General features: G+C 38.9%; 2 protein-coding genes across 2 annotated transcripts in view; both read left to right on the top strand.

Annotated features, from left to right (window-relative positions):
• The window catches only part of LOC140923967 (uncharacterized), a 39,272-nt gene extending 34,955 nt beyond the window's left edge, over positions 1 to 4,317 (top strand). Inside the window, exons 20-24 of the mRNA XM_073373977.1 lie at positions 563 to 727; positions 1,734 to 1,871; positions 2,370 to 2,479; positions 3,197 to 3,416; positions 4,148 to 4,317. Of these exons, the coding sequence (XP_073230078.1) occupies positions 563 to 727; positions 1,734 to 1,871; positions 2,370 to 2,479; positions 3,197 to 3,416; positions 4,148 to 4,317 (803 nt within the window). The remainder of the gene's footprint in view (positions 1 to 562; positions 728 to 1,733; positions 1,872 to 2,369; positions 2,480 to 3,196; positions 3,417 to 4,147) is intronic.
• Positions 4,318 to 5,406: 1,089 nt separating this feature from the next.
• LOC140925318 (flagellum-associated coiled-coil domain-containing protein 1-like) lies at positions 5,407 to 25,399 on the top strand. Its single transcript, XM_073375322.1, has 21 exons — positions 5,407 to 5,879; positions 6,756 to 6,806; positions 7,372 to 7,438; positions 8,072 to 8,176; positions 8,853 to 8,869; positions 9,365 to 9,385; positions 9,700 to 9,793; positions 10,556 to 10,617; positions 13,309 to 13,369; positions 13,994 to 14,030; positions 14,316 to 14,368; positions 15,144 to 15,188; positions 16,772 to 16,826; positions 18,258 to 18,361; positions 20,238 to 20,309; positions 21,184 to 21,273; positions 21,810 to 21,851; positions 22,497 to 22,564; positions 23,834 to 23,897; positions 23,974 to 24,009; positions 24,911 to 25,399. The coding sequence occupies exons 1-21, from the start codon at positions 5,707 to 5,709 to the stop codon at positions 25,295 to 25,297; spliced, it is 1,704 nt and encodes a 567-aa protein (XP_073231423.1). The 5' UTR covers positions 5,407 to 5,706; the 3' UTR covers positions 25,298 to 25,399.
• Positions 25,400 to 27,117: the final 1,718 nt, after the last annotated feature.

Here is a 27,117-nt window from a genome sequence, read left to right on the forward strand (position 1 = left end):
TCAATGAAGGTAGATATATAATATTTTTATATATTTTAAAGGCAGTTCTAAGGCATTTGTAACCCACATAGATAGTGGTATTTAATGAAGAATGATCCATAGATCGTTTAATAAATGCTACTGCGTATCGTATAGACAATTATTAAAAATACAGCAAGTTTCTATACTTTGTAATTTCAGGATATTTAAGAGAATTAATTTCGCCTATGGGCTCCTTAAAATCAACTGTACAGTTTTTTCCCGAGCAAAGGTTGTCTAATAACGACGAATTTATAGCTGCAGATCTCGTTATTCCCATACAATCGTGTTTCACAAAGCAAAACTTGATACTGCGCTTGCTGTTACTGCTATTATTTAAGTAGAGCTCAGTTTTTTTCACGAGCGCGAAGTGCGAGCGTTAGATTTTTTATGTTTTCTGCGGCAAAAGCCAGCGAGAGAGCGGAAGCTAGCGCTGAGGGCAACCACCGGAACCGGAAATGAGAAGCGAAGGACTTTGAGAAAGTCTATCATTTGTTTTATTGTAGCGCCTTCATACTAACGTCATGTAGCAATTACATTTTAGATGTCCCTACCATAACCTGGATTACACCATCACCCCACTTTGCAGCTAAGGATGTGAGCGACGTTTTGGAGGTGAAAATCGAAAATGACAAAACCTTGGTGAGAGTTGATTGGTACCACAATGGCACGCTCATTGAAAGGACTACAGAAGGCTTCGCATTTCCTGGTAAAACGGTTATCGACATAAGATACTAACCTGAGAAAACAGCCTACATTTCCCAACGCCTCCAACGGTTTCCTCGCGAAACGACGTCTGAAAAACGAGCGCAGAAATTCCATACTGATGACGCGTCACTACCCAGATCTGGGTAGTGCTTCTGATTGGTCGTGCCGCTTGTGAAATTTGCTTCAACCAATCAGAAGCACTATCCAGATCTGGGTAGTGATGCGTCATCAGAACTGGAATTTCTGCGCTCGTTTCTCAGACGCCATTTCGCGGGGAAACGGTTGGTGGCGTCGCTAAATGTCGTCTGTTTTCTCAGGCTACGTCAAGATGTGCAATTTCGGTTTTGCTGAAACTGTAGGTCAAAAAATGATTATGTAGTTTTAAGAACTTTGAAATGGTTTTTTAGGGGGACAAAGCCAAATGTTTTAGTCTCATTGACTCGCTGTGTCGGCATATTTTTAGGACCTAACATGTCCCTTGACATCAGAGCCGTAGACCTCACATTGGTTAATCATTAAAAATTCACTCTGAACAGGTGTTCCTTAATAACTATTTAAACATCGTTAAGTTCGTCATACACATATTCTTTACAACTGAATTGAATATTGTGTCTCTCGCATGCTCTATTGCTATAAAGGAACTAGTCGACATGCCATAAAAGTAATTAGGGCATCACGGCCCGGTTCCTGAAAGGCCGATTAGCACTAATCCAGGATTAGAATTTTGTTCCACTTTTTGTATTTACTTTCCTATACATCGCTCAGAGTAACATTTTGTGTTATCATTAACAGTATCCCCGAGTTAAGGCTCAACAGAATTTTGTAAGCTTGAGTTACTTGTTCTGAGACAAGGAAACCATGCTTAAAATTTGGCTTAATCTTGGTTTAAGCTTAACCGTCTTTAAGGAACCGGGCCCAGTAGCTGCAGTAGGATATTCTGAGTCTACGAGAATCGCTGCTCCATTCAAATTCATTTCTAATTGCTTTATTTCTCCTTTCGATGATAGGAGAGAAACATGGGTCCACTTCATTCCGAAAAAAGCTTAAGTTATCTCGAATCTCGTTTGAGACTGCGGGCACTTACCGAGTTGTGGCCAAAGGAAAATACTGCCAGTTTGAGAAGAATGTGGAAGTTCGTGTTATAAGTAAGTACAGTAACCCCCCTAAACCGAGATTGAATTTAAGGTATAATATTATTTTTGGTTTTGTTTGAACTGACCTGATCTCGTGGCCCATTTTTAAACTTTTTTTCTGGAAAGATGGGTGGATAGGAAAAAAGACTGGGAGAAAATTTCAAAAAATGCCACATGAAAGGGCTCCCACTGATTCTGAGCGGAACACTGAACAGACACTAGAAAAATTCAGAATCGATCGTTCTCCCTGATGGAAAATGGTGAACAAGTTGATCGGAACTCGAGTTCTACATTCAGCTGCAAAAAACCTGGAAATAAAATGAATTTACTCCGCTGTTGAGGAATAGAGCAAATTGGCTCATTTCCCAGTCTGAAATGAAGCCGAAACACACTACGTGCTGGTGGGATCTTGATCAAGTATTGTTGTTTTGTTCAAACAAATCTGACTCTGGAAGAGGCTCGTTAATTAAATTCAAGCTCTGTTTTATATTTTGTTGTTTTGCTCTCCAGTTAGCCCGCGGTTGATAGTCAAACCACACGCTGTATATCTAAGGTCATTTGAGGGCGAGAGTGAAGTGAACATGAATATAACAATCAAGGGTGGTGTTCCAAAACCAATGGTACGTAAGCTTACTGCTTTGCGGTGACGAATATAGACTGCTTGTTGTTGTTGTTGTTTTGGATGAAATTAACAAACAAACCAACAAAGTCATTGTTCGTTTTCCCTTTGAAACGTTTGTTATCCTTATGCCCGAATCATCACCTTGGGGCATTATGCTAAATCTTGTGTAACGCAAACTCACCAAAAATGCTCCTAGCTTCGATCGAATATAGACGCAGTAAAATTTATTGCGTCAAAATATAATACTGTGAATACAGATTGAAAAACTTTGGCACTTGTTCATTAGCCTGTTCCAGGCGTTTAAATCGTGGAGCGCGGCGTTTAGATGGCGAGCGAGTTAAATCATACGCGGGCAAAACGAGGGGAAGAAAAGAATCGAGGGGAGACAAGTCTTCCCAATTCGTTTTCTTTTTTCCTTGTCAATTTTCTTGCCCGAGCTCTACTATCTAAACGCCTGGAACAGACTACTTGTTGACTGCAGCAATATTAAAAAGATACAACCGCTTTTGAATTACCCTGCGAGCAGAGTCTATCTAGGAAGATCGAAGGAGACTCTTTTGAATTGACAGAGATATAAAGTCTTGTTTTGTTTCATAGTTGTATTTGTAAACTTATAGCATCTTTTTATAGGAGGCTTTACTGAATTTTTAGCGTTAAAAATTAGAGCCTAGGCTGCTTTACGGAGGGGCTAACTTTTGATATTGTATATCTACAGTTGGACGATATGGAATGGAAAAAGGGAAGTCAGTTATTGACACCCTCTCGATACGGACGCGTGATACTGGAGACGTCCCTGAATAAAAAAGAGGATTGGTTCACTGTTCTTATAATTAGAAACCTGAAGGAATCAGACTCTGGAGACTACACTTTCACTGTTAAAACAGGACCAGCAACTAAAGTGATGACAAAAAGCTTGGTTGTAATTCCTAAACACGGTAATGACTGGACTTGCCACAGTGAAATCCGGATTTTTCGCATCTTTTTGGGAAACTGCTCATTTTCACTGGTTTTAACTTCGACAAACTAAATTCTTTTATTGGCAAAATCAGGAACACATAGACGGCTCCTTAATAGTTTTACCAATATAGCACTTTTCATGACTTTTATACCAATTGATTCGAATGAAACGGACCGAACCGAAAAGTTTTTCGGGTTTAACCGATTGCAAACCGTTCTTAAACAAAAGTGGAGAGGAAATTCCATGAATCCCCCTTTTTACTTCGCTCCATCTCATTTGTAGCGATTGTTTTGCTTTAGTTTATGCTAGGCAACTCCCATAAGTGAAATTTAAGGGCGCGGGGAAACACTTCGGAAGTTCCTTTTCGTCTTCTTATCAGTCTTCTGCTTTCTTTACCCCTAGATGTACGCCCCTTAGCAATACCTCTGTTCTTAACGATACCTACTTAGCGATGCCCGTGTGCTTCATGCTTAACGATACGTGACTTAGCAATACCTGTGTGACCCTAGCAACAAAGAAATTTGCTGTTTCACCCCTAAATGAGACGAAAAGCATTTCGAAAGCTTTCATAAACAGCTATGTGATAATGTCCCGTGAATCGATGACCAGTTGACAAGTGCACGCGCCTGATACCTCTGGCAATCTGAGACCCATCCAATTGACTTATCAAGTCTCTTTTTGTTTTGTTTTGCTTTTTTTTTTTTGCAGAGTACTTTTCGAGAAAAAATGATGACACCACGACCACCACTGACTCTTCCATACTGGAAACCTTGCCCAGTTCCACGCCAAGTTCAGCTAGTAGTTTTTGTCCATGGTCCACCATGGTTTTGAGCATTTATTCGGTTCTATTGGTAATAGAGTACCTCTGTTGTTATTAAACTTATTGTCTTACAAATCTTGCGACATTTATGTCTGTTTGTTCAGTAACGAAACTAGTTTAAGAACATTTATCAAGAGCAATGTTTCCAGATATTTTTATTATTCTTTGCCGTAAAGCAAAGACGCAGCCCGATTCAAGCAGGAGCCAACAAGTATGGGCTCCTGATTCAAGTGTTCATATATTTAAGCAAGTGAGGATATTATTTTTCATTCAAAATATTTCTCCTTTGACGATAAGCTCAAATCCGCCCCCCTGCTATAAATTCTTTATAACCCAGCTAGCGTCTGCCTTAATCGAAAAAAAGGCGTCAATAAGCACAGGCTATAAAAAGAGAAGGCAAACGAGAAGGCTTGGGGACGAGGTTGCGTTAGCTCAATTTTTTTCGGAAAACAAAAACAGTGGAGGATAATTTCAGACGTTTTGGGAAGAATTGGCCTCATTTTCGCCTGAAAACGTAGCAAGAACAGCAAGAACACATCTCAACGGATGGCAACTGCTATTTGAAGAATCGCCCGTGTTGCCTGATAGCTGTTAGACCATGCCCATAAAATGTCCCGTCTTTAGTATAGCCTGCCAAGCTGGCGGTTTTTTTGGTATGTTTTTTCTTATCTGGTTCGCAAAAAAAGAGATTCAGCAGCGTGAAAGCTGACGCGAGGACGAAAATGAAAACGATGACTCCCCTCACCCCCCCCCCCCCCCCTCTTTTTGCCTACCGCAAAAGGAAAAACATACCAAAAAACCGCCACCTACGCCAAAATGCTACGCAGGCTCTCTTAAGTAGTGGTGGGTCTGTCGGGTTAAACCTGGGGTCAAAACTATGAAGGAAAAAAAGTCGGTGGGCACCCTTTGTGGGGACCGTAAACAAAGGAAAGTAACTTTAAAATGTATATGTAAAACTGTAGAGTGCAAGGGTAAAAACAAAAGGTAATGGCAATTGATTTTATTTTTAGTTTTATTTTTTTACGAAAAATTGGTTTGAGAAAAGCGTGACTCTGTTTTCGTGCCATTAATGAATGCATGATTTATTGTTGTCATGGTTATAAGATTGATCCGCTGGACATGCATAATAGATTTGTCTTTGTCACTTATTACAGTTTAGGTTAAACTTTATAGATCGTATCAGTTTGCCACGTTTTGATTGCTGTGCACTCAATAATGAAGATAAACGGCCAGTGTTAAGGCGAACGAATCGAAAGAGCCCCAAGCGCGAATTGAACAGTGAATGCAACACCTTCGCAAGAATGGTAGGCAACAAAAAGTCTAAGGTTGGTCTTGAATTCCGCTACTACTGAGTCATAAACAGAAGGCGGTGATTGCTATTTGACAGTTCTCTGTGGCACTATGTTATTCTGATTTCTGATGGATAAAATCGCATTTTAACGTCGACATGAGCGACACGCTTTTGGAAACTATTTGTATCAATGGCACACGGCCACCCTACAAGAGACCAGCCTGGGTTATTGGCCAAGTTGGAAGTGAGGAACTTCAGAACAGACGAGCTCAAACTGCTACCTCACGAGAGAGACAAAATCACTCGTCTTACGACAAAAGAAGACCTAAGTGAGTAACTAGAATTCAAAATTTTTGTTGAAAATTAATAGCTGCAACTGTAAGCGCGCCTAGCCTTCTGAATTCCGTTGTATATAGTATCGGTGATTGTGTTTACGGCGTTTACTAAACATGCAAAGATTATTTCTAATCAGTCACTATTGATATGGCATGCGGTGATCATACAGTTTGAAACAAGACTTGTTGAGAAATGTTTAGGTAGAATTTTTAGATGGTTTTTTATTACATGTTGTGGTCCGATTTTGTCCTTGGTTAAGACTTTTTACATAATTTCCTCCTTTCTTGTTGGGTATACCAATGCATGGTAAATGAAGTTGAAGGGGTAATAACGTATGTGCATCACGCATGATCATACCACAGTCAACTCCCTCTAAGACGGACACCTTTGGGACCGGCAGTAAGTGTCCGTCATATAGAGATGTCCCTCTTATAGAGAGTCAAATAAAGGGAGTAAAGAAAGGTAGGGACCAACTCTAGGTGTCCATTTTAGGGAGGTGTCCGTCTTATAGAGGTGTCTGTTAAGAGACAGTCAACTGTATATTGCCTTAGCCTCTGTCACCTGGTCCCAGTTGTTCAAAAGGTGGATAATGCTATCCATTGGATAAGTCTTTATTCACTGGATAGTGCAAATTCATTTCCCTGGATAGTGCTACCCAGCTTTTGAACAACTAGGGCCTTTCTTCTGTCTTAGGTAAAGAGTCACGTATGCCATTAATTTATATTTACTATGAAGAAACAATTGGCTAAAACAATCCCCAGAAGGGCTTAATAATTATAGTTTCTGGATACTCAATGTTTGGCTTGCTGTTCAGTTGTTTAAAGTTCCTTTCTTTATTGCAAAATTCTAAAATTTTAAACTTTCTTTAGATCAACACCCTGCAGACTGAATGTCAGTTTTAATGATTCTCAAAGACCAAGGTTAGTTGGAGTTACTGCATATCAGTGAAGAACTAGTTTTAATAAATAATTATTAACAATGATTGCCTGAACCTGTTCAGGGTGGCAAAGGGGTCCATGGGGGGAAGTACATATCATGCATCATGCTGACTTTTTTTAGGCCATCACGCATAGTTGAAAAAAAAAAATTAGCCATCACACATCAGATCAGTTTTATTGCAATAAGTCTCAACCCAATGATATTCACCAATCACGGAAGTCCAGAAGAAAAATCACACATCACGCATTATGAAAACAGTAATCGTGCCTCATTCAGCTTATTTGGACCCGATCAAGTATGATGCTGATAATTTGGGATGGGCCGTCATCAAACGTCACAGGAAACTCCTTATGCCACCCTCCCTGTGCTTCACTCAGAATAAACTGAATCATATAAAAATGACTTCCTTTTGTTTCTGTTTTTTTTGTTCAAGACCCGTCACATCTACCATAAATTTCTATGCATGCTAAACCTACATGCAAGTTGTAAATTCCGTTGTGTCTCTGGGGTATTGCACCTGTAAAATGTATTTTTGGCAATTCTTAGATGTTCCAGGTGGAGACAGGTGTACAGTGCAAGAAACAGAGGTTCACTTGATGACCCTTACAATGATGTAAGTTCTGAGAGTGTATTTTCATCATTTTTCTTAAGTGGACTTTTCAGTCTTGACAGGCTGGGGCTACAGTGTATGACATCATACAGTATGAGCATGGATAAAATAGAATTTAAGTCAATATCACAATAATGAAAATCAAGAGGCTTATGATGCAAGTGCACGTTAGTGTTTCATGATTTAAGCCAAAGGGTTCCGTTCCCTTAATGTATTTAGCTGCAGGACCAAGTTATGGAAGGCCATTGACTCCATCGGTCATCCACCCTGCCTTCAACAGGTCTTTTGTTAGATTTGCCTACTGCAGGTGGCATGTAGAGGTGTGACTAAAGGTCCCGTATCTCAATCCCTATTAACCTATAACACCTTCTGCACTGCAGCCACACCCACCCCAGTTCTCCTGTAAACTTAACCCAGCATATGAAATCTACTCACTAGTACTGCAATCTGCTGCTGCTGCATGAGTGACTGACCATTTTTTCCACTTACAAATACATTGATATGACCTCTTAAGACATTTTGCACCATTTAATTCCCAATTTATTTTTACACCCAGCTTTCAGGAGGCCGTTTCTAAGCTACTGTAACCTCTTTAGTGTAAAAATTGATTGAGCTCTTTCATTGTCATTTCATCAGGATAGTATGATGATAACTTTAGCGCCTGGATATGTCTTGTCAAGAAACAAAGAAAAGATTAATGTAACTATAACAGATGAATTCTTCAAAGAAGGCTCCACTAAGGTAGGGTTGGCCCCACCAACTTTTTATCACCCTTTAATAGGTTTACGCAGTATAAGTTTTGACAATGTACATGTATTGTATTTCCTCCAATAATAGCCGCCCCTGGATGAATCACCTCCCTCAAATAATCGCCTCCCTTTGACAGAAAAATTTAAAATAATTGCCTCCCTCTATTAATCGCCGACCCCCCCCCCTACCCCTTCTCTTCTTTGTTACCCTCCCCGTCAAGGTCAAATGGCACCTAGGATAACAAACAATTAACTTTCATTTACTGATTGTTTACAACTGAATAGTTACAAAACTGATCAGTGAGCTCATCCTCTAACACTGAAGATATTGAAATTGAAAATTAGTCAAGGAAACAAATTTGGAACACTTAAAAAGCCCATGTTCAGTTTATTTGATGTGATTATTTTTGATAAGTAATGGGATAAAGCAAAATACTAAGTGCACAACTTCCAGTGAGCAATACATACATGTACTTGAAATAATCACCTTCCTCGAATAATCGTCCTCCTTTGGTTCGAAAAAATTCAGAATCGCCCCAGGCTATTATTTGAGGAAATGCTGTATAATTTATCGATTTATAGTGTATAATTTATTATAGGTGTATACAGTATGTAAAAACATGTAACATAGTAGTTTATTGACTCTTCTCAAATATTTTTCTTTTCAGCCAAAAACAAGGAAAAAGTGAGTCCTTGAAAATACTGAAGCTTCTTTTTTTACTTGAATTTTTTAAATTAAAGTCCTCTTCTATCATAATAATTTCATGTAATTTTATATAAGTAAAAATATTTTTACAATTTAATAATGTAAATTCTATAATATTGAATGATTGCTTTATATTGTTTATTTTATTTATAGGTTAACTATGAAACTTTTATTGAAAGAAAAAAATGAAACAACTTGTATAAATTATGTTGAAGAATTGATATATATAGGGTCTGCAGAAAATAATAACACTTGTTCCTCAAGGGGGTTGGTGTACTGAGAAAATGTGCTGTTAATTAGATTAATAACACAAGAACAACGGCAGCTTATGATAAAAAATTACTAATTTACACTAAGCTAATCAATAGCTTACATGAAAATAGTTTTCAAAGTCCTTGCTATTATCATCCTGTGATTTGCTCATTAAAATGTGACATTTTAATATTGATTGATGTGTTTATAATTTTTTTGCAGATCCCAGCCTCTTGATGAAAAGTAAGCAAACAGTGCAGCTGTGGCATATTATGAAGGATTTGTGACTGTTAACTTTGAGAAAAGCTGATTTACCCTTTAGAAAGCATCTTATCGTCACCTATTTAATTTACTCTACAGTTTCATGAATGCAGCCACATTATATTTCAAATTCCGCATGTCACAGCCATATAACAATTGTGTTAAAATAACACTCTTGAAACACATGTAAACACATCTTTCTGCCCAAGATTAAGTACCCTCCTTTTAGAGTCCCTGCATTTGGTGATTTCCTTTCAATTGTTATCATTAATTTCATTTGATTTCTACTAAATCAGGGACATAGTCATTCAACAACTTCATCAACAGACTGATGACTTGACACTGTTTCTAGAAGAAGAGAGACTGAATCATAAATTCAACCTGAGGAAGGTACAATGTTACTTATCATGTCTTCTTATGCATGGAACTTAAGAACTGATGTGGTTTAATAGTGGTTATGTTGCTAGTCTTTAAATTATTTATTGATAATTTATAGACAATAATTATTTGATAGCTGGATCTTTTGGATACCAGTATAGTGGTTTTGATACAAATAGTTTTGGTGAGTCCTGGGACTCATCTTGTGAAAAATCGTGAGTCCCTGTCCATAACCAATAGAGTACTAAAGTGATGATGTCATAAAAATGAAATTTCTGAAATTATGGGATTTGTCAGGATATTCTGAAAGAACAATGTCCAAGAAATGCTCATTTTTGGTACGTAGGCCTCTTGGACATTGTTCTTTCAAAATATCCTGACAAATCCCATAATTTCAGAAATTTCATTTTTATGACGTCACAGTTTAGTACACTATTAGTCCCAGTTTAAAAAAACAAGGAGTCCTAAATTGAAAATGCTTGGGCCTTATATTTATAATCAGACAGTTAATCTGTCCTTCAGCTATATATTTAAAGCACAAAGAAGGCTAAAATAAATATGCATCTTTAAAAAATAGCCACAGAAATCACACAAGCAGTATATTCTACCAAAAAATCTTCAAATTGATCGAGCATTCTTTGCATCCTAGAGGACACGATGCCATGAATTATTTTGTGTTTTGTAGGATTTTTATGCGTTAGGGATGCAGGGTGAAGCTGGTAACAAAATCACTATGATACTATTTCTCAATTTACCTTACACTAACATTTCCAGGCTGAAGAAGACCATCAATTGCATATTGAACAGATTACTGAGGAACATAGAGAACATATCAAGTGGGTTGTGTACCTAAACACATAATTTGTTTTAACCCCAGTATTATATTAGATACCCTTTCTCCCAAACTGTGCCCTGTAAGTCAGCTCTCCAAACAGGGAGGTGGTGGGGGTTGGGGATTGAACAAGTAGCTAGGAGTGATGCCCCTTTATCTCCCCCAACCCACTCCTATAATGACAAAATAGTGTCCCTCTCTTCAAATGAGATGTTGGGGATCTCCTAGTCACATGATACATGTACCTTCTATAAGATTATTGATCTTACTTTTTACAATTTTCAATTGCTTTTCTTAAACAGCTTTAATTTTCCTTTTTAAAGTTGAGATTTCTAGGTACTAGGGTGTGGCAGTGATCATTTTAAAATAGTCTACTTGACAACAGCTGTCGGGATAGCGCTTAACCCCTTTCACTTTTTTCTCTGCATCATCCAAAATAATTATAATATATAGATTTAGCCAGGGCTAAAAGCGAAGCTCCCATTAATAAATTTATATTTTAAATCAAACAATGAACTTGTAATCCACAAATCAGTTAACTTAAGGGCACATTCATGTGACTTTTGAGGGAAAGGATAAGTTATTTTAGAGCGAAACATCTTACATCGAGTTGATAGCCTAAATACATGTACACCCAAAAAATAGCAAACATCTTCTATCACATTCAAGAGCCATAATGGCTCTTGATCACAGTAGATTAGGCCTCGAAAACAAATTCTTGGAAACAAATCAGGCCGCATTTTTTTGCGTTCGACAGGTTTACTTTACAAATTCTTGCCAACAAATCTGAGGGTGTGTAAACCAACTTTTTATACTTTTTATACATCACATCTGAGGTGAAACAGTACTTTTTATTATACAGACCTTGGACAGAATACAGCATTTCACAATTTTTCAAAGTTCAGGACGATCAATCGTAGACTTTTAGCGAAACCGTTCAAAAAATTTCCAAAATCACTCATACGGCCAGCCGGTTCTCATTTTTAGTGCGAGCTGTCAGTGTGGTCGAGTGTTTGAATGAACTTTAGTGGAGATACGCTTCAACATAATAACGAATTTATTATCATTATTTTTTGTTATTTAATGGTTCCAGTTATAACGATGTGTAATCTTATAAAGCGTTTGATACGAGCGACATTTCTAAGTACTCCTGCAAGCGATGTTCATGAACGATGAAAACAAACACCACAGACAAGCGATTAAAATTGCAAGTGAGACTACTAACAATCAATAAGAGAAATATAATTCGGTAAAAAAATTTTACAGAGACAACAATTTCATTCCCGAAGACAAGTATTAAAGTGTCTCTAAAAATCCTGAGTGTTTAAGCTTAAAGCTTAAGCTTAAGTTTATTTTGTTTTACTTTCAGCCGGCCTCCCGGTGTTTGTTTTTTTTCAAAGATGAACTCCTCGAAACAAGAAAATCACTCAAAAGGTTTTCTTTCTACAGCCAAATTTATAACTAAATATTCTTCGGAACGTTTTTTTTTCTATTTGCCGTGAGAAAATATATCTGAAGGCCTTTTAAAGTTCTGTAAGCTTATATCAAACCTGATACTAGATCAGATCATTGACTCAAATCTCAACAAACGTGCAAAAACTTGCCGCATAAACTGTGCTCGACTTCATGAAATTAGATATAACAAAAACAAACATCAAATACAATAATTACTCAGGCTTACCATTCGAGATTCAGTTCCTGAAAGATATCAAGAAAGGCCATAGTTGCTTGAGACTTTTAAACCCTCTTACGCATTGAGCAAGGTGAAAGACGAGAAAGATGCCATCCGAAATCGGATTACCCAATTTTGACAAGCGACGCATTTCTCAACCAAAAACCCAACAAACAAACCAGCCATGGATAACAGAAGACTCTTGATAGCAGCTGTATTTCATTTTGTACATCCAGTGGAAAAAGATTTAGACAGTTAAAAATATCACAAGTTGACAAAAAACTCTGTCAGCTTCAGCTGTCAAAGTAAACAACTCTCAAGATGCTGCATAAATTTTCCGCATGAACTCACCTGTCACATTTTGACCAATCAGAGTACAAAAATTTGACGTAGAGCGTGACCAACGCGTGACCATGGTAAGAAAAGGTCTTCCCCGCCCTTTTTTAAAAAAGTGGCTGAATTTTCGCGTCCAGAGGTCAGTTTGAAATCAAAATCTTGACGGTGCGGGGCCATAGTGAGTAAACACAACATATTTCATATGAATCATTGGAAAAAATAGACTTGAGCCTGCGATCATTTGAAACTAATAATTTGTCAGCGGATAACTTCAAAAAAGTACTTGACCTCGATGGGTTGACACTTGAGCCCGCGGTACGGTCAGGTGATACTGGTCAGCGGATATCCTGTTTTGAAAGCTGTCAATTGATCACAATATTGATGTGCAATTAGTTTTCTATTAGGCTCCCAAACTAGCTAGAAAGTGTGAGAGTAAACGTTGGTTTCCCTGTGGTGCGGACGGACGGTCGGGCGTCAGTCACGTGATTACCAAATTTTCTCGGACGGGTAGATTACCACATTTCCTTAGCTATGGGGCTCCGTTTACGCGCGCGCTTCGCGCGCGGGTGGAGCTCCGCCATAATAATTATTAAAAAATACTTTTACATAAACAGAAACTATTGTGATTTCTTGATTTTGAATTATTGTTACGTGTTTTTTGAAGTCTTTTCGGTGGTCTTATTGCAGGTCAGTTGAGGATGATCATGATGAAGAAATCGAGAAGTTGAAAAACTCTTTCAACCAGCAGGTTAAATATTTCACCTCATTTTATTAACTTACTTGGTTGATTTCGTGTGTAACTTTTGTTCCATTTTTTACGTTATAAGAGTCTTTTTGACAGAATTTAATAAATCAGTGCCCTTTCTTTGTACATGTAAATGAGACTAATTTTAAAACCACAAAATACCTAATCTTTAAGTCATAATATTATTGTTGCTTGAATTTAAGCTTATAAGCTTAAATTCTCTGATTGAGCAAATTCCTCCCGAACTTCTGCTTTTTAAAACGATTGGTACTGTTTTAGTTTTACTTGATAAAAAGGGCTTTGTCGTGGACGTCTTGGCTGTCTTGCCTGTTTATTTTCGTTGTTGCTGCAATTAGTGAATCCTCATTCTTTAGTGAATGAAACAATCACAGCTTCTTGTCAAACAAATTTGTCTCCCAAGAATATCAGACGTTACGAAGAAGTTTTATTAAAACCACAATTGCAATCCTTTTTTAAAAACATTGTTCACCTTCTTTTATAAAGTTTGTCCATATACGTACACATGTACTTACGTACCGTTCGTACATCTGTGTGTATTTGCTAGTATTCATGTTGCCCTCTTTTAGAACAAATTTATCTGAAAACATACTTTTATCGGTAAAACAGCTTCATGAAGAAAGAAGAACCGCAGAAGTTGAGAAATGTAAGTAAGCTTAAAAACGTTATAGGAATAAAACTTAAGCTTAAACTTAATACAGACAACACGGCCTCAGGAACTGTAAACTAAATTTTCTCCGGGTTCAATATGTTAGAATATAATTATACGTGACTAGCCTATACTTATTGCTCTCACAATATGTAAACTTTATTTTAGTTAAAGTTTCGCAGAACAATGGCGAATGCAATGGAATGCATGCATGTTCGCTTATCTAGGCGTTTTATTTAACCACAATAACATATTAACGTACCTGTCTCGCTGTTTTTCCAGCTGGTCTCCAAGGAGAAATGGAATGCCTTCAAGGAGCATTTGAAGCTTATAAGGTGAATATCTTTATGAGTAGTAGCGGAGGTAATGAATTGCCTTCGCCACAGCCAAATCCAAAGATGCACTACCTCGGAAATGTTCTATCAGCACATGCTTCGTTTTGGCGGGAAGATCTGACGTGGGTACACATGGTCAGGATTTTCGGTCTTCAGTAGGCTTTTTGTCTAGCCTGCCTTGATACAGGCGTTTTTTGGTGTGTGTTTCATTCGTGCTTTTGAAGAATGAATAGCTGATCCGAGGCCGAACGAGAAAACGATGGGAAAGGGGGCGAGAGGAAATAAGGCAGAGCCTTCTCCATTTTTTTATCGTTTGATTTCGGTTCAGCTCTTATGCCACTTTATCCCTGACTTTACGAAACACAGTGGAAAAACACACCAAAAAATCCGCTTGATCTAAAACCATCGTTCTCTCATTTGACCTCGGTTAAGCTTGGGGCGGCTGTATCTCTTTTACGAATCACCAAACAAAAAACACGCCAAAAAGAGGGCCATTCGCTTAGGTTAAAAGCTGCGGCGACTACGAAGCGTTGTTCCATATTAACTGCGCATGTATTTCTTTCTTGGCTAGTATTTTTTGGCGATTGCTCATAATTTATCGTTGCCCTGATTTGTTTAATACCCTACCTTTAAATTTCTGAGTGGCTGAGAATGTGGTTTTTAAGGGAACCAAAGAAATACTTGTACAGTGCAAGCTAGAATACGCCTTGACCCACATTACAGTAATTCCGATCCCCTAACATCCAGTTTACATTAGGGTTTTTTTTTTCACCAGGAAACTGTAGCAGTGGAAATGGATTTTAAATGGCAGAGAAGAGTGGTAAGATATGAAAGGGAACTATTTAGAACACACCCCCGCCCCTTCAGCTATCCCCCACCAGGGATTTTTTCTCCTCAGTCTTCTTGGTCCACTTTGAAGTTCGAGGTTGGAAGCAAGGAAAAGAAGCAAGGTTGATTTTACAGAGAATAATATCACAGCCAATATTTTCGAAAGACACGACCTTCAGTTCTCTCCAGGGTCTTGCAAAGAAGTATGTAAGCTAGCTAAGACTTAACACCGATCACGTCGTAGCTAGTTTATTTATCTTTGTAGTAGTCATTTCTTAGACCCTAAAGAAGAAAGGATTGGACACGCCTTTAGAAATATTGGCAGTTATTTTCCTCACTGTAAAATCAGCCTTGCTTCTTTTTGTTGTTTATAGTTTTTACAGCTGATTAGATCCTCTATTAGCATCTGGTTCTTCTACAGCTGGTCCTTGCTTCCAAACCTGAATCTCCCGAGTCTCGTACAGTAGGCTTCTACTTTGGGTATCTTGCTATCGGGCTTTTTCCTGCAACCAAATAGAAGTGTTAAACGGAATTGTTGTTTACCATTTACTTAGTCAAACTGCTCAGTTCATGGTTTGGACAAAGACTAAACGAAACTCAGGACTGGTTAATTTCGTTCGGGAATCAGCGCTTACATTTGCATATAGTACAGACCAGTCGCACTTACCGAAGAACGGCCGCGAAAGCCTGAAACTGGTATCATGATGAGTTTTAAGGTGGCCCGAACCTATTTTCAGCTATTTCGAGAAAGGTCGTCGGAAAAAGTGCACGCGACAATCCCGAAAGGTATTGTGGGTGGTTTTGAGGGCACTGTTCTTCAAAGAAATTTGAAAGAATGGTACGGGAGGCCACGGACATATGTTTGCGAGTACTAAAGGAAAGCAACAAAAGTATCCCATATTACCTTTCGAGATTGTCGCGTGCGCATTTCTTCCGACAACCTTTCTCGAAACAGCTGTATATGCCTGTTGGTTATTTTTTTCAATCGCGTTTTTCGGCAGGAAAGATTTCACCGATTTCTATTATTTTTGGCATCCTTAATAAAGAATGGTCGAACTTTAATAAACTCTTAATAGCTTATCTATTTTCTTGTAGGTATAAAAACGTTTGAGATATCGGCATATGTTTAAAACTACATTTTTACAAAAAATGTTAAGAACTTCGAAACCCGAAGACAGATTTTTCTCTAACTTCAGCAAATAGACCTCAGTGCTCTCTAGTTTTATATCTGCAAGTTTGAAGTCAATCGTGACCGTAGAACTCGCTGCACAAATAGGTGGTCAGATTTAACTTTAAACTGCACCGCTAACACATTTGTGAAAGGTGACTCGCAAATAGAGGAAAACTGCCTACGGGCCATCTCTAATCTGCAAGGATATTCTTGCCGAAAGCTTCAGTTGCAAGAAACTGGGTAATCAGAAACCTACAGCGAATACAGTTCGTAATGCGAGAAGAACAACCTGGTGAAAACTTTCCATCCGGACGTTTTCCAGAACCTTTTTGTAAATGGTAAACTCGCCTCTATGGTGTAAAGTTATGTGCATTACTGATACGAAGAGAAATTAACTTTTACAGAAGGAGCTAAGAGATGAACACGAGAGACATACAGAGGATGAACTGTCTAAACAAAGTGAGTATATTGATAAAACGATACATTTGTCACTCAGTTCAAGATATCAATCTTTGCTCCGTAAATGCTACAGTCACATCTGCATTAAGCGGACACCCTTGGAGAATGGCCAACTGACCGCTCGATACAGGTTAACCTTTTAATACAGGTTTGACAAACTAAAGAGTTGATCAAGAAAATAGATGGTGGCAAAAAGGAATATTCATAATTCGACAAGTTGACCTCTAAGTTTTTGTACCTCTTCTTGTGCCAGAAGAAACAGAACACTGAAAGCCATTTTCAGGGTATGTCTATTACACTTGTAGCTTGACAAAGTGACCGTTTAATAGAGGTGAAAACAATAAAAAATAGCTCTTTGGGACCGCAGAAAAAGGTGACTGCGACCGCTTAATACAAGTTTGACAGTATTTGTCTTTTCTGTCTTACAGTTAAGCACTTGGTGTTAATTATGGACTGATATACATTGTGCTCCTGTTTAAATTAAAGAACCCAAAGGCATCCTTTTATGTTGAAACAATTGTTACCTACGTTCGATAAAGTTATAATGAAAGGAGAATTAAATGTAAAACAGCTCAGCGCAAATTCTCCTGTCGCCATATAAAACTGGAACTAATTCTGGCTTTTACGGGACTACGTGTGGTTCAGCGTTCAAGCAAGCCAGCTAGAAGCTGTCCATTTAGGTTTCGTTATAAATCCCTAAAAGGATAAAGATGAACTAATGAATAATATATGAAAATAATATATTAAAACTGTGGGACGAGGAATTACAATGCAAAGAGGATCAACGCAGATCGTCGCGACTTCAAAAGTTGCTTCTACACCTGTTTGACTAAGATGAGGTCCTTTACATTTAATCATCTTTTCCCCGCTGCTCTGATAGAAGATTCTTTTTAGGTGGCTTGTTGGCTCGATTAGTAGAGCGATGCACTGGTATCACAGAGGTCAAGGGCTCGAATCCCGTAGAAGTGGGTCGTCTCGGATCATTCTAGGAAACTGCCCACCTACCCCTCCCCTAAGCTAACATTTTGCCCTAAGTGAAAATAAAGTGTTTTAAATGTTGTCTTTGGGGAGGGCTAGGTGGGCAGGGTTTCTCGGTTTTGCGGAAATTGTTGTTGGTTTATAGCTATTGTTTTTGGTATAGGCATTGTTCAGTTTCTTTTCAATCTTTTGTAGTAAGTCATTTGACGATTGCACCTATCCGCAGCACCAAGGTTTAGGGGAGGGGGTAGGTGGGCAGTTTCCCAAAACCAATCATTATACGTTTCTAAAAAACTGCCCACCTACCCCTCCACTTAGCCAACATTAACACTTATTCCTCACTTAGGGCAAAATGTTGGCTTAGGGGAGGGGTGGGGTAGGTGGGCAGTTTCCCAGAAACGTATAATGATTCGAAATATTCTAATGAATTAACTGTGGTTATATCAATCATAGGAAGAGAGATGCTTCACGACAAGAATAAAGAAATAGATGGGTTGAACAAAGAGTTTCAAAGGCAAATACAAGTTTTGGTTGAAGATCACAAGAAGGAAGTTGATGTGAGTATTCGATGCGTAGTTTTCATAGACAAGATATCGAGTATTTACTATATATCGAGTATTTATTTATTTGCAACACCTGTAAACACTCCCTCAAAAAGTTGTCGCCAGTTTAAAATAGACACAACCAGATAGATAGATAGATAGATAGATAGATAGATGGATGGATGGATGGATGGATGGATGGATGGATGGATGGATGGATGGATGGATGGATGGATGGATGGATGGATGGATGGATGGATGGATGGATGGATGGATGGATGGATGGATGGATGGATGGATGGATGGATGGATGGATGGATGGATGGATGGATGGATGGATGGATGGATGGATGGATGGATGGATGGATGGATGGATGGATGGATGGATGGATGGATGGATGGATGGATGGATGGATGGATGGATGGATGGATGGATGGATGGATGGATGGATGGATGGATGGATGGATGGATGGATGGATGGATGGATGGATGGATGGATGGATGGATGGATGGATGGATGGATGGATGGATGGATGGATGGATGGATGGATGGATGGATGGATGGATGGATGGATGGATGGATGGATGGATGGATGGATGGATGGATGGATGGATGGATGGATGGATGGATGGATGGATGGATGGATGGATGGATGGATGGATGGATGGATGGATGGATGGATGGATGGATGGATGGATGGATGGATGGATGGATGGATGGATGGATGGATGGATGGATGGATGGATGGATGGATGGATGGATGGATGGATGGATGGATGGATGGATGGATGGATGGATGGATGGATGGATGGATGGATGGATGGATGGATGGATGGATGGATGGATGGATGGATGGATGGATGGATGGATGGATGGATGGATGGATGGATGGATGGATGGATGGATGGATGGATGGATGGATGGATGGATGGATGGATGGATGGATGGATGGATGGATGGATGGATGGATGGATGGATGGATGGATGGATGGATGGATGGATGGATGGATGGATGGATGGATGGATGGATGGATGGATGGATGGATGGATGGATGGATGGATGGATGGATGGATGGATGGATGGATGGATGGATGGATGGATGGATGGATGGATGGATGGATGGATGGATGGATGGATGGATGGATGGATGGATGGATGGATGGATGGATGGATGGATGGATGGATGGATGGATGGATGGATGGATGGATGGATGGATGGATGGATGGATGGATGGATGGATGGATGGATGGATGGATGGATGGATGGATGGATGGATGGATGGATGGATGGATGGATGGATGGATGGATGGATGGATGGATGGATGGATGGATGGATGGATGGATGGATGGATGGATGGATGGATGGATGGATGGATGGATGGATGGATGGATGGATGGATGGATGGATGGATGGATGGATGGATGGATGGATGGATGGATGGATGGATGGATGGATGGATGGATGGATGGATGGATGGATGGATGGATGGATGGATGGATGGATGGATGGATGGATGGATGGATGGATGGATGGATGGATGGATAAGTAAGTTATCTGCTAGTAGATAACTGACTTATCTATAGGTTGCGCGCGCAATGCATGATTTTCAATAACGATTGTGTCAATTCAGGTTCCTTGCGACGGTGTGTTTTGGCGTTATTTTCTTCAAAACAATGTATAATGAAATAATTATTAGATTCGATTTTTGTGATCTCCTAAATAATCAAGGTATCAGAAAGTGTTACCAGCCTGGGCATTCGTCTCGGCTGATAACACTTACCTTGACCTTGATTATTCCGGGTATCCTGTAAACCTCATGCAATAATTGTTAGAGTCGGACGCTGAAGTCCTATAAATTAACTGTGTTCATATATCTTATTCATCAGAACTTAATGGAGAAGTTTGCTGAGTGCGTGCAGGATTCGGAACAACTCAAATCAGCTCTACTGGAGATGCAGGTATACACTACGCAAAATATAGACTTTGGCAATTAACGGATTCCCATGCGTTCAATAACGAACGTTTCTTTCCTGCGTAAGCCCTGTAAGCATGAGCCATATTTATAGACTTACAATGTCTGGTAAGTTCTTAAGTGGAAATGTTAATGCCCTTATTTAAAGGTTCACAAGGTATTTGAAAGCCGCAAAACAATAAGGCAATGTAGAACATACATTGTACACACGCAACCAAAAAAATTCCAAGGATCGTCCGAATCGTGAAGGTTCTTTGGCAGTACACCCCCCCCCCCCCCCCCCCTCCCTTCTTATCTCAAGTTCTGGATCCGACAATGTTTCGGGTCAACATCTCTGAGACTGTATTACCACAAAGATGAATACAGATAAAACTGCGTGTGAGCGTCATTATAGTGTCCTCACTTAGACATGAAATGATACGGAAAGGCAGCAAAAAGCCAAGAACCAATGTCTCACATTTCGACTCTGCTCACTGTAGATCCTCCAGTGGCTCAGTATTTAGAGCATCCAAACTAGAACTCAGAATTAAGGGCGTGTGAGCTCAGGGGTGCTTACTATTTACATGGGAAAACTGGAAATTCCCGTTGGAAATCAAACGGTTCGCGCCATTCCGTTTTGGAAGCTTAAGAAAATACCAGTGGCGGATCCCTTTATTTCTAGACCAAACTGAGGCCCGAAGCACACCTTATCTAAGGGTCTGGATGACCGGCCCACTACTCTTAGCTGCTCAGTCAAACTGTTCAGCTGATTTGAATAAACTTTGTAGCCGTTCGTTCTCCAACCTCGGCAAATTTTATATTATTTAAGTGAATGTAAGTGAGATGTGTCAAGCAAGCTAATGCGTGATTGACGTTTACAGACGTTAAAGCAGAAGAAACAAGAACTTGAAGAAAAGCTCAAAACCAATAAAGAAATTCTTAGAAAGACGCAAATGGAGCTAGAAGACAAGGTGAGATATTGAGAAGGAAAGAAGACAACATTTGCTAATAAGTCCTTTTCTTTAATTATTATTATTATTATTATTATTATTATTATTATTTTTAAGGGAAACGTGAATTTTTTTGTGTGTGAGCTAGAAATTGCAAAAACCCTAACACTTATTATGTCCCTTTTTAAGAAAGAAAGAATAAGAAACGTTTTGAAAATTTGATTTTGAGCGATCTTTCTGGTTTTGTTTTGTTTTGTTTTTCTTTACTCTGTTAACAGTCAGCAAAGGATTTGAGTTAAGCTGGATTTGATCCACTTTGCCATCTTAAAGGTTTCTGTTTATCAACCGCTAGCTGTAATAAAGCGTCCTGTCCCTTAATCAGAGCAACTGTGGTTCCAAGCCCGGTCAGCTGGTGTGATGCTGTGTTAATGGTACACACAACACGGAACATATGATGTTCATATGACGTGCTCTTTGAACAGCTCGGCGTAAAGTTTTTTATGACTAGGCATATAACAGTGATCAGTGTTTTAGATCTGGCTGTCTTCTCTTTACAGAAAATCAAGTTGGCGGCTTTTGAAGAACACTTTGAAGCGAAGGTATGTTATGTTTTATTTGTTGTGTATGCGAATTAACATGGTATGTCCTAAGACTACGAGCTGTTCAACACTCTGTCAGTTTAGTCGAGGCTTAGCAGGGCTGGAGGGATCAAGGGAACACACATAGGGAGGTGGACTGGGGAAGGGCGGCAAGAAAACTGACCATCCCTCTCCTCCCACCTCCTACCCCGTGAATTTTTCACTTGTTTGTAACATGCTTACTCGTACTACGCATTCACGAACAGACTGCCAGGAATCTCGTGTCCTTGGAATCTTATGGAACACTTGTATTAAAAAACCAAAAAAATGTTATACGAACCGGATGTTCAAGAGGTGTATTAGTGTCCGCAAGACTTTCTTTCCCGAAACGGTATAGACCTCTTTGATAATGGCGGCCTATTGATATATTCTTTTATATGTATGATAATTAGCCTTTCTAACCTCGTTTGAAAGTAAGAACTCTTTTGTATTTTGCACATGCTAAGGAGGTCAGAAAGGCTAATTATCTAACCTGCAAAAGAATGTATTTGTAGGCCGCCATTATTAAAGAGATCTATTTACTAAGTTTGAAAACATGTCACTGAATTGCGACTTAAACATATTTTAAACTTACTGATTCTTTTTATGAATTTCATTTTAATGCAGGTGGAAGAAGTTGACAACAGATATTCCATGAGAATGCAAGGCCTGATGTCAGATAATACCGACTTGAGGTAAATACCAGCGACTAGCAAAAGGATTGTTACTATGATTTAATAAGTCTTCTTTGTATAGTTTGTAGCCCGAAAGTACTACTTGAGGACACTTTATTTTATACTTTACAGCGAATTTATAAAGACAGTATCTGCCATTCTCAGTTATTTTAAGACCCTGAGTACTGGTCCACCCTGGGGGGTCGATCTCGTAACCTCCCGCTCTGCCATTTAGAGTGAGGAAAGTGTGAAAGAGATCCGGGGGGGGGGGGCTCCGCATATGAAAGGGATGGGGATGGTCGTCGGAAATTTTGAATTAAACCCCTAAAGGAGACCGATCTGGGCGGGGCCCAAGCTTTTTTTGACCCCTAAAAGAGACCATGTTAAAACACAGACAATATATATTTTTCGCGTGCAACTCTAAACGAGACCTTCACGGCTAAATATGATGGCGTTTGGCCAGAACACCCTAAGTGAGACCAAAATCCAAAATTTATACCCCTAAGCGAGACGACGAGCATCCTCACCCCTTTCATATGGGGATTCCTCCCCCACTTCCCCCAGGGGAAAGAGACTTGAACCATGAATTTTAAATATGGAAAGTGCATATTAATTGCATAGGCTTCAAATAACGCCTAACTCGTGGTGCTTCTGTAGGTTATACCTCGGTGTTTTAGTGACATTTAAAGGTTTTATGCCAATATTAAATTGCTTTGCATCATCAATATCATTTATTATCATCAGCATCAGCATCGTCGTCGTCTTCGTCATCGCCATAGCCATCGTCATCGGCATCGTCATCATCATACACTGTCCTTTGGCCAACGTCCTGTCCGCTAACCTCTGAAGTCGTTTGGCGCACGTGTTGCTTCAGTTCTCCAACTGCTTTCATCTAATCAGTGGTTGAAAGAACGAGGTATACACATGCGTATCGCGCTTTTTTGTATCATTGCTGAGAGAACGAAGCATATACATGCGCAGCGCTCGTTTCACTTCTTACCGGAACGACATAACACGATAGCGAATGGGACGTTGGCAAAACGACCTGTCACCCTTTAAATCATCTGGCCGTCGCCGTCTTGGTTGCCTCAGTTCCCTGCCATCAGTCATCATCGTCATCATCATCATCCTCACTTTCTATGATCATCGTCATTGTCATTATAGTCATCACCGTCATCTGATCATCATTATTATTAGCACTATCATCATCGTCATCACTTTTGTTGCTACTCCAATCAGTGTCAGTCCTTAGTAGCCTACACCTAACATGTGTTAATGTTTTCATCTCAGGCGTCATTACATCAAGAAATGTGAACAGTTCTTTAAACTCAAAACAGATCAAGACGCAGAACAGGTAGGTTTCTTTACTTTGACTATCAGTGTTCCTTATAGTTAAATTACTGAGTACTTTTTGTTTTCTTGTGTACTAGGATAGCGCTATCCGCACAGCCAAAGATACACTCCAGGTAAAAACAATACGCAATTCCTTTACAACTTTTTATTACCTTAAGATACCATTTTCTGCTTAAGGATACAGGCAGGGGAATATGTTTGCCATCTGTTCACATTAAAAGGGGACCACGATTCTCCGGATTCAGTTATGGCTTCACCACTCTTCCCGATAGGTAAAAGGTGTCTACCCGTACTTACCGGGTTGCAGGTAAGGTCATAACAAGTGGCTGGGGTAAGGGCGCACCAATCACGATGGCCAAAACCTAAATTTTAAAACGTTTCAACTTTTAAAACGTCACTCTGGCGTTTTTCATCCTCTGCAAGCAAGGCATGGTCGTTAATTTTCACTTGAATATGGGAAGTTTCATTTGAGACTAAATTTGATTATACAGTAGAACCTCGATAACTCGAACTCGGACAACTCGAACTGCCCGCTAATTCGAACTAAGTCCAATTTACCTTGGATTTCACCCCCCCCATTTCCAGTCATTTTTACTCGATTAGCTCGAACTCGGATAACTCGAATTCTGCGCTAACTCGAACTAAAATTCCTTTCCCTTGACACAAAAGTCACCAAAATTTACCCCGATAACTCGAATTCTGGTTCTTTTAACTCCACTCGGATGCCATCCCATCAGCTCTTCTTGTTGTATTAGGGTAAAAACACCAAAACTAACGCTGGTCACTATTAAAGGCAATTTGATTTTAATTGGTGAAACGAACAGATCACTTTTTATCACAAGTGAGTTACCGGGATTCCACTGTATTATTGTATTAAGTTGGCACGTCTTCTAAATAAAACATAGTCATAACTTCCCAGCATACATACAGTTTAGATTTTAACGGTACATGAGTGGCCTAAATTTAAGCTTCCAAAACTCGTCGTAAGTTATTTTTCGCTTTTTTGTCAAACAGGCTGTTATTCTAGCTCGAACAAGGTGTGACGTCAGTCTAACAGCCCTTCGAAACGAAAACCCAGATTTGCGTAAACAAGAACCAAACACGCGTGAAAAACGACCGTTGAGCGCTCCATCAACTCGAGAAGAAATATCTACAGCTGTCAGATTAACTGCCCCAGTTAGCGATAACAAAACGCCAACGAATCAGCCGAAAATGTCCAAGTATAAGTCGGAGGTTAACAAACCAAGACCCCACACGTCTCACCATGCTACCATGTACAGTCCCAGGACCCTAAATACGAGCGCGCGCTCTAACGCTCGAGAGAACCTGGTGCCTACGCCTGTGAACATTTCAAATCAAGGAATACAAAACCTGCGGACTCAGAGAGAATTTTTAAGTTAATTTTTATTTTTTGTTTAGGTGACATATTTATTTGTATTTATTGTACGTGGGGCCAATTTTTGGTGTAAAATATCTTGCTTAATAAATTTCACCATCGCGTGTTTTAACGAGTTCTTAAATTTCTGCTCTCTCACTCGATATGGGGCACTGATACGATTCACTGGATCGTTCGCTATTAACCGAAGATGTAGTTTGGCACAGCCAAACTAGAGTTTCATGACCCTAGGAAAGCTTCTTTTCTATTTAAAACTTCCCTAAACATTTTTCTAGCCTGAGGTATATTTTCCCCTATTGCCAAAACTTCAACATTTTTGAGTAAAATCATGAATTAAACCCTTTGGAAAAATTCAGGTTTGGCAACTAAAAATCGATACTTTTATAGACGAGAAAGGTTTTTTTTCTACTAAAAGTATGTCTAAACATTTTTTGCAAGTCCGTTTTGAATAAAACCAAATAAAATTAAAATAAAAATTTTGGACCAAAATCATTGGTTAACCTCTTTGAAAAAAAATCTGCTAATTACGGTCTATGTAAAATCAGGAGCCGACTCCTGGTAAAATCGATATTGTTATATAGAAAGGCTTCTTTTTTATTTAACTTGACATTTCTTAAATGACCAAAATCACGGGTAAACGTGATAAATAAACGGTAATAAACGACTACACCAAATCGCGATTTTCATATTCTAGATAAGCTTTTTAGTGCGGCAGTATGGACATGACTGTTGCCCGAAATGACACAATATGAAAAAAATTGTATTTTTTTTTACCTAAACCATGGGTTTACCCCTTTGTAAAACTTTAAATTTGATCTCGATATTTTTATAGTCTGTAAAGGCTTAAAACGTCTCTAAACACTTCTCTAGGTCTATTTTGCCCCAAAACAAATAATGTAACTTTTTTGACCAAAATCATGGGTTACCCCCTTTCAAAAATTCTAATTTTTTGATTATGCAAAATTTCGATATTTTTTACAGTCTTTTTTACAGTTTATCTCTAACCTTTTTTTCTCAATCTATTTCGCCCAAAATGAAACAATGAACAAATTTAACCTTTTCAACCAGGGTGGCCAGAAAAAACCTTCCTCAAAAAACTCCGTGGGGAAAAGAGGAAATAAAATCTGGGGCGGGCCAGGCACAACTTACGTCCCCCGCCAGGACTCGAAATAAATTACTCAAAATTAAAACGTTAGCAAAAGCGAAAATCGCATTCCGATTAAGCAATCACCAGCGAATACCGGAAAATAAAAAGAGATATCATGACCGCTTAGTCCGTGAAACTCTGAGTTACAACTCTATTAACTTCCATACTTTTTGAAAATGTATTTCGCTCCGCATATTTTTATACATTGAGCTCTCCTAGGATAAGTGAAGCTATATATGTGGATTTTTTTGTTCATTATAATGATAAATATATGTACGTTTATCATAAAAAACTAAATTAAAAAGTGCCTTAGACACGGCTAAATGCTCGTTAAGACCATGCTTAATATACCTATGCTTGGTGGATTCGCACCTCCAACAAGCATGTTAAAACATCTCTTAAAATATTCTTTCTTGGTCTATCTTGCTCCGAAACAAACAATGACAAGATTTCACATGTTTTAGCAAAATGATGGATTAACCCCTTTGCTAAAAGTCCAATTCGGCGACTATATAAATATATTTTTATAGTCTAGTAAAGTGTTTCATGAAAGCAGCTCACCTACGTTCTTGAACGAGAATAGAAGACATTGAAACTACTATTTTTTCTTTCGATAATTGACAACCTGTCTTCAGATCAATTCAATGGCCAAAGCATACACTTCTAGGCTTTAAATAA

The sequence above is a fragment of the Porites lutea genome, chromosome 14, assembly GCF_958299795.1.
Source record: "Porites lutea chromosome 14, jaPorLute2.1, whole genome shotgun sequence".
NCBI classification, from domain to species: Eukaryota; Metazoa; Cnidaria; class Anthozoa; order Scleractinia; family Poritidae; genus Porites; species Porites lutea.

What these genes read in the sequence shown, in the direction of transcription:
- LOC140925318 (XM_073375322.1), top strand. Translation starts at nt 5,707, where the DNA reads ATGAGCGACACGCTTTTGGAAACTATTTGTATCAATGGCACACGGCCA. An exon ending in TTAAATGGCAGAGAAGAGTG is followed by an intron (nt 15,189 to 16,771) that starts GTAAGATATGAA and finishes TAACTTTTACAG; the next exon opens with AAGGAGCTAAGAGATGAACA. An exon ending in CAGCCAAAGATACACTCCAG is followed by an intron (nt 24,010 to 24,910) that starts GTAAAAACAATA and finishes TTTGTCAAACAG; the next exon opens with GCTGTTATTCTAGCTCGAAC.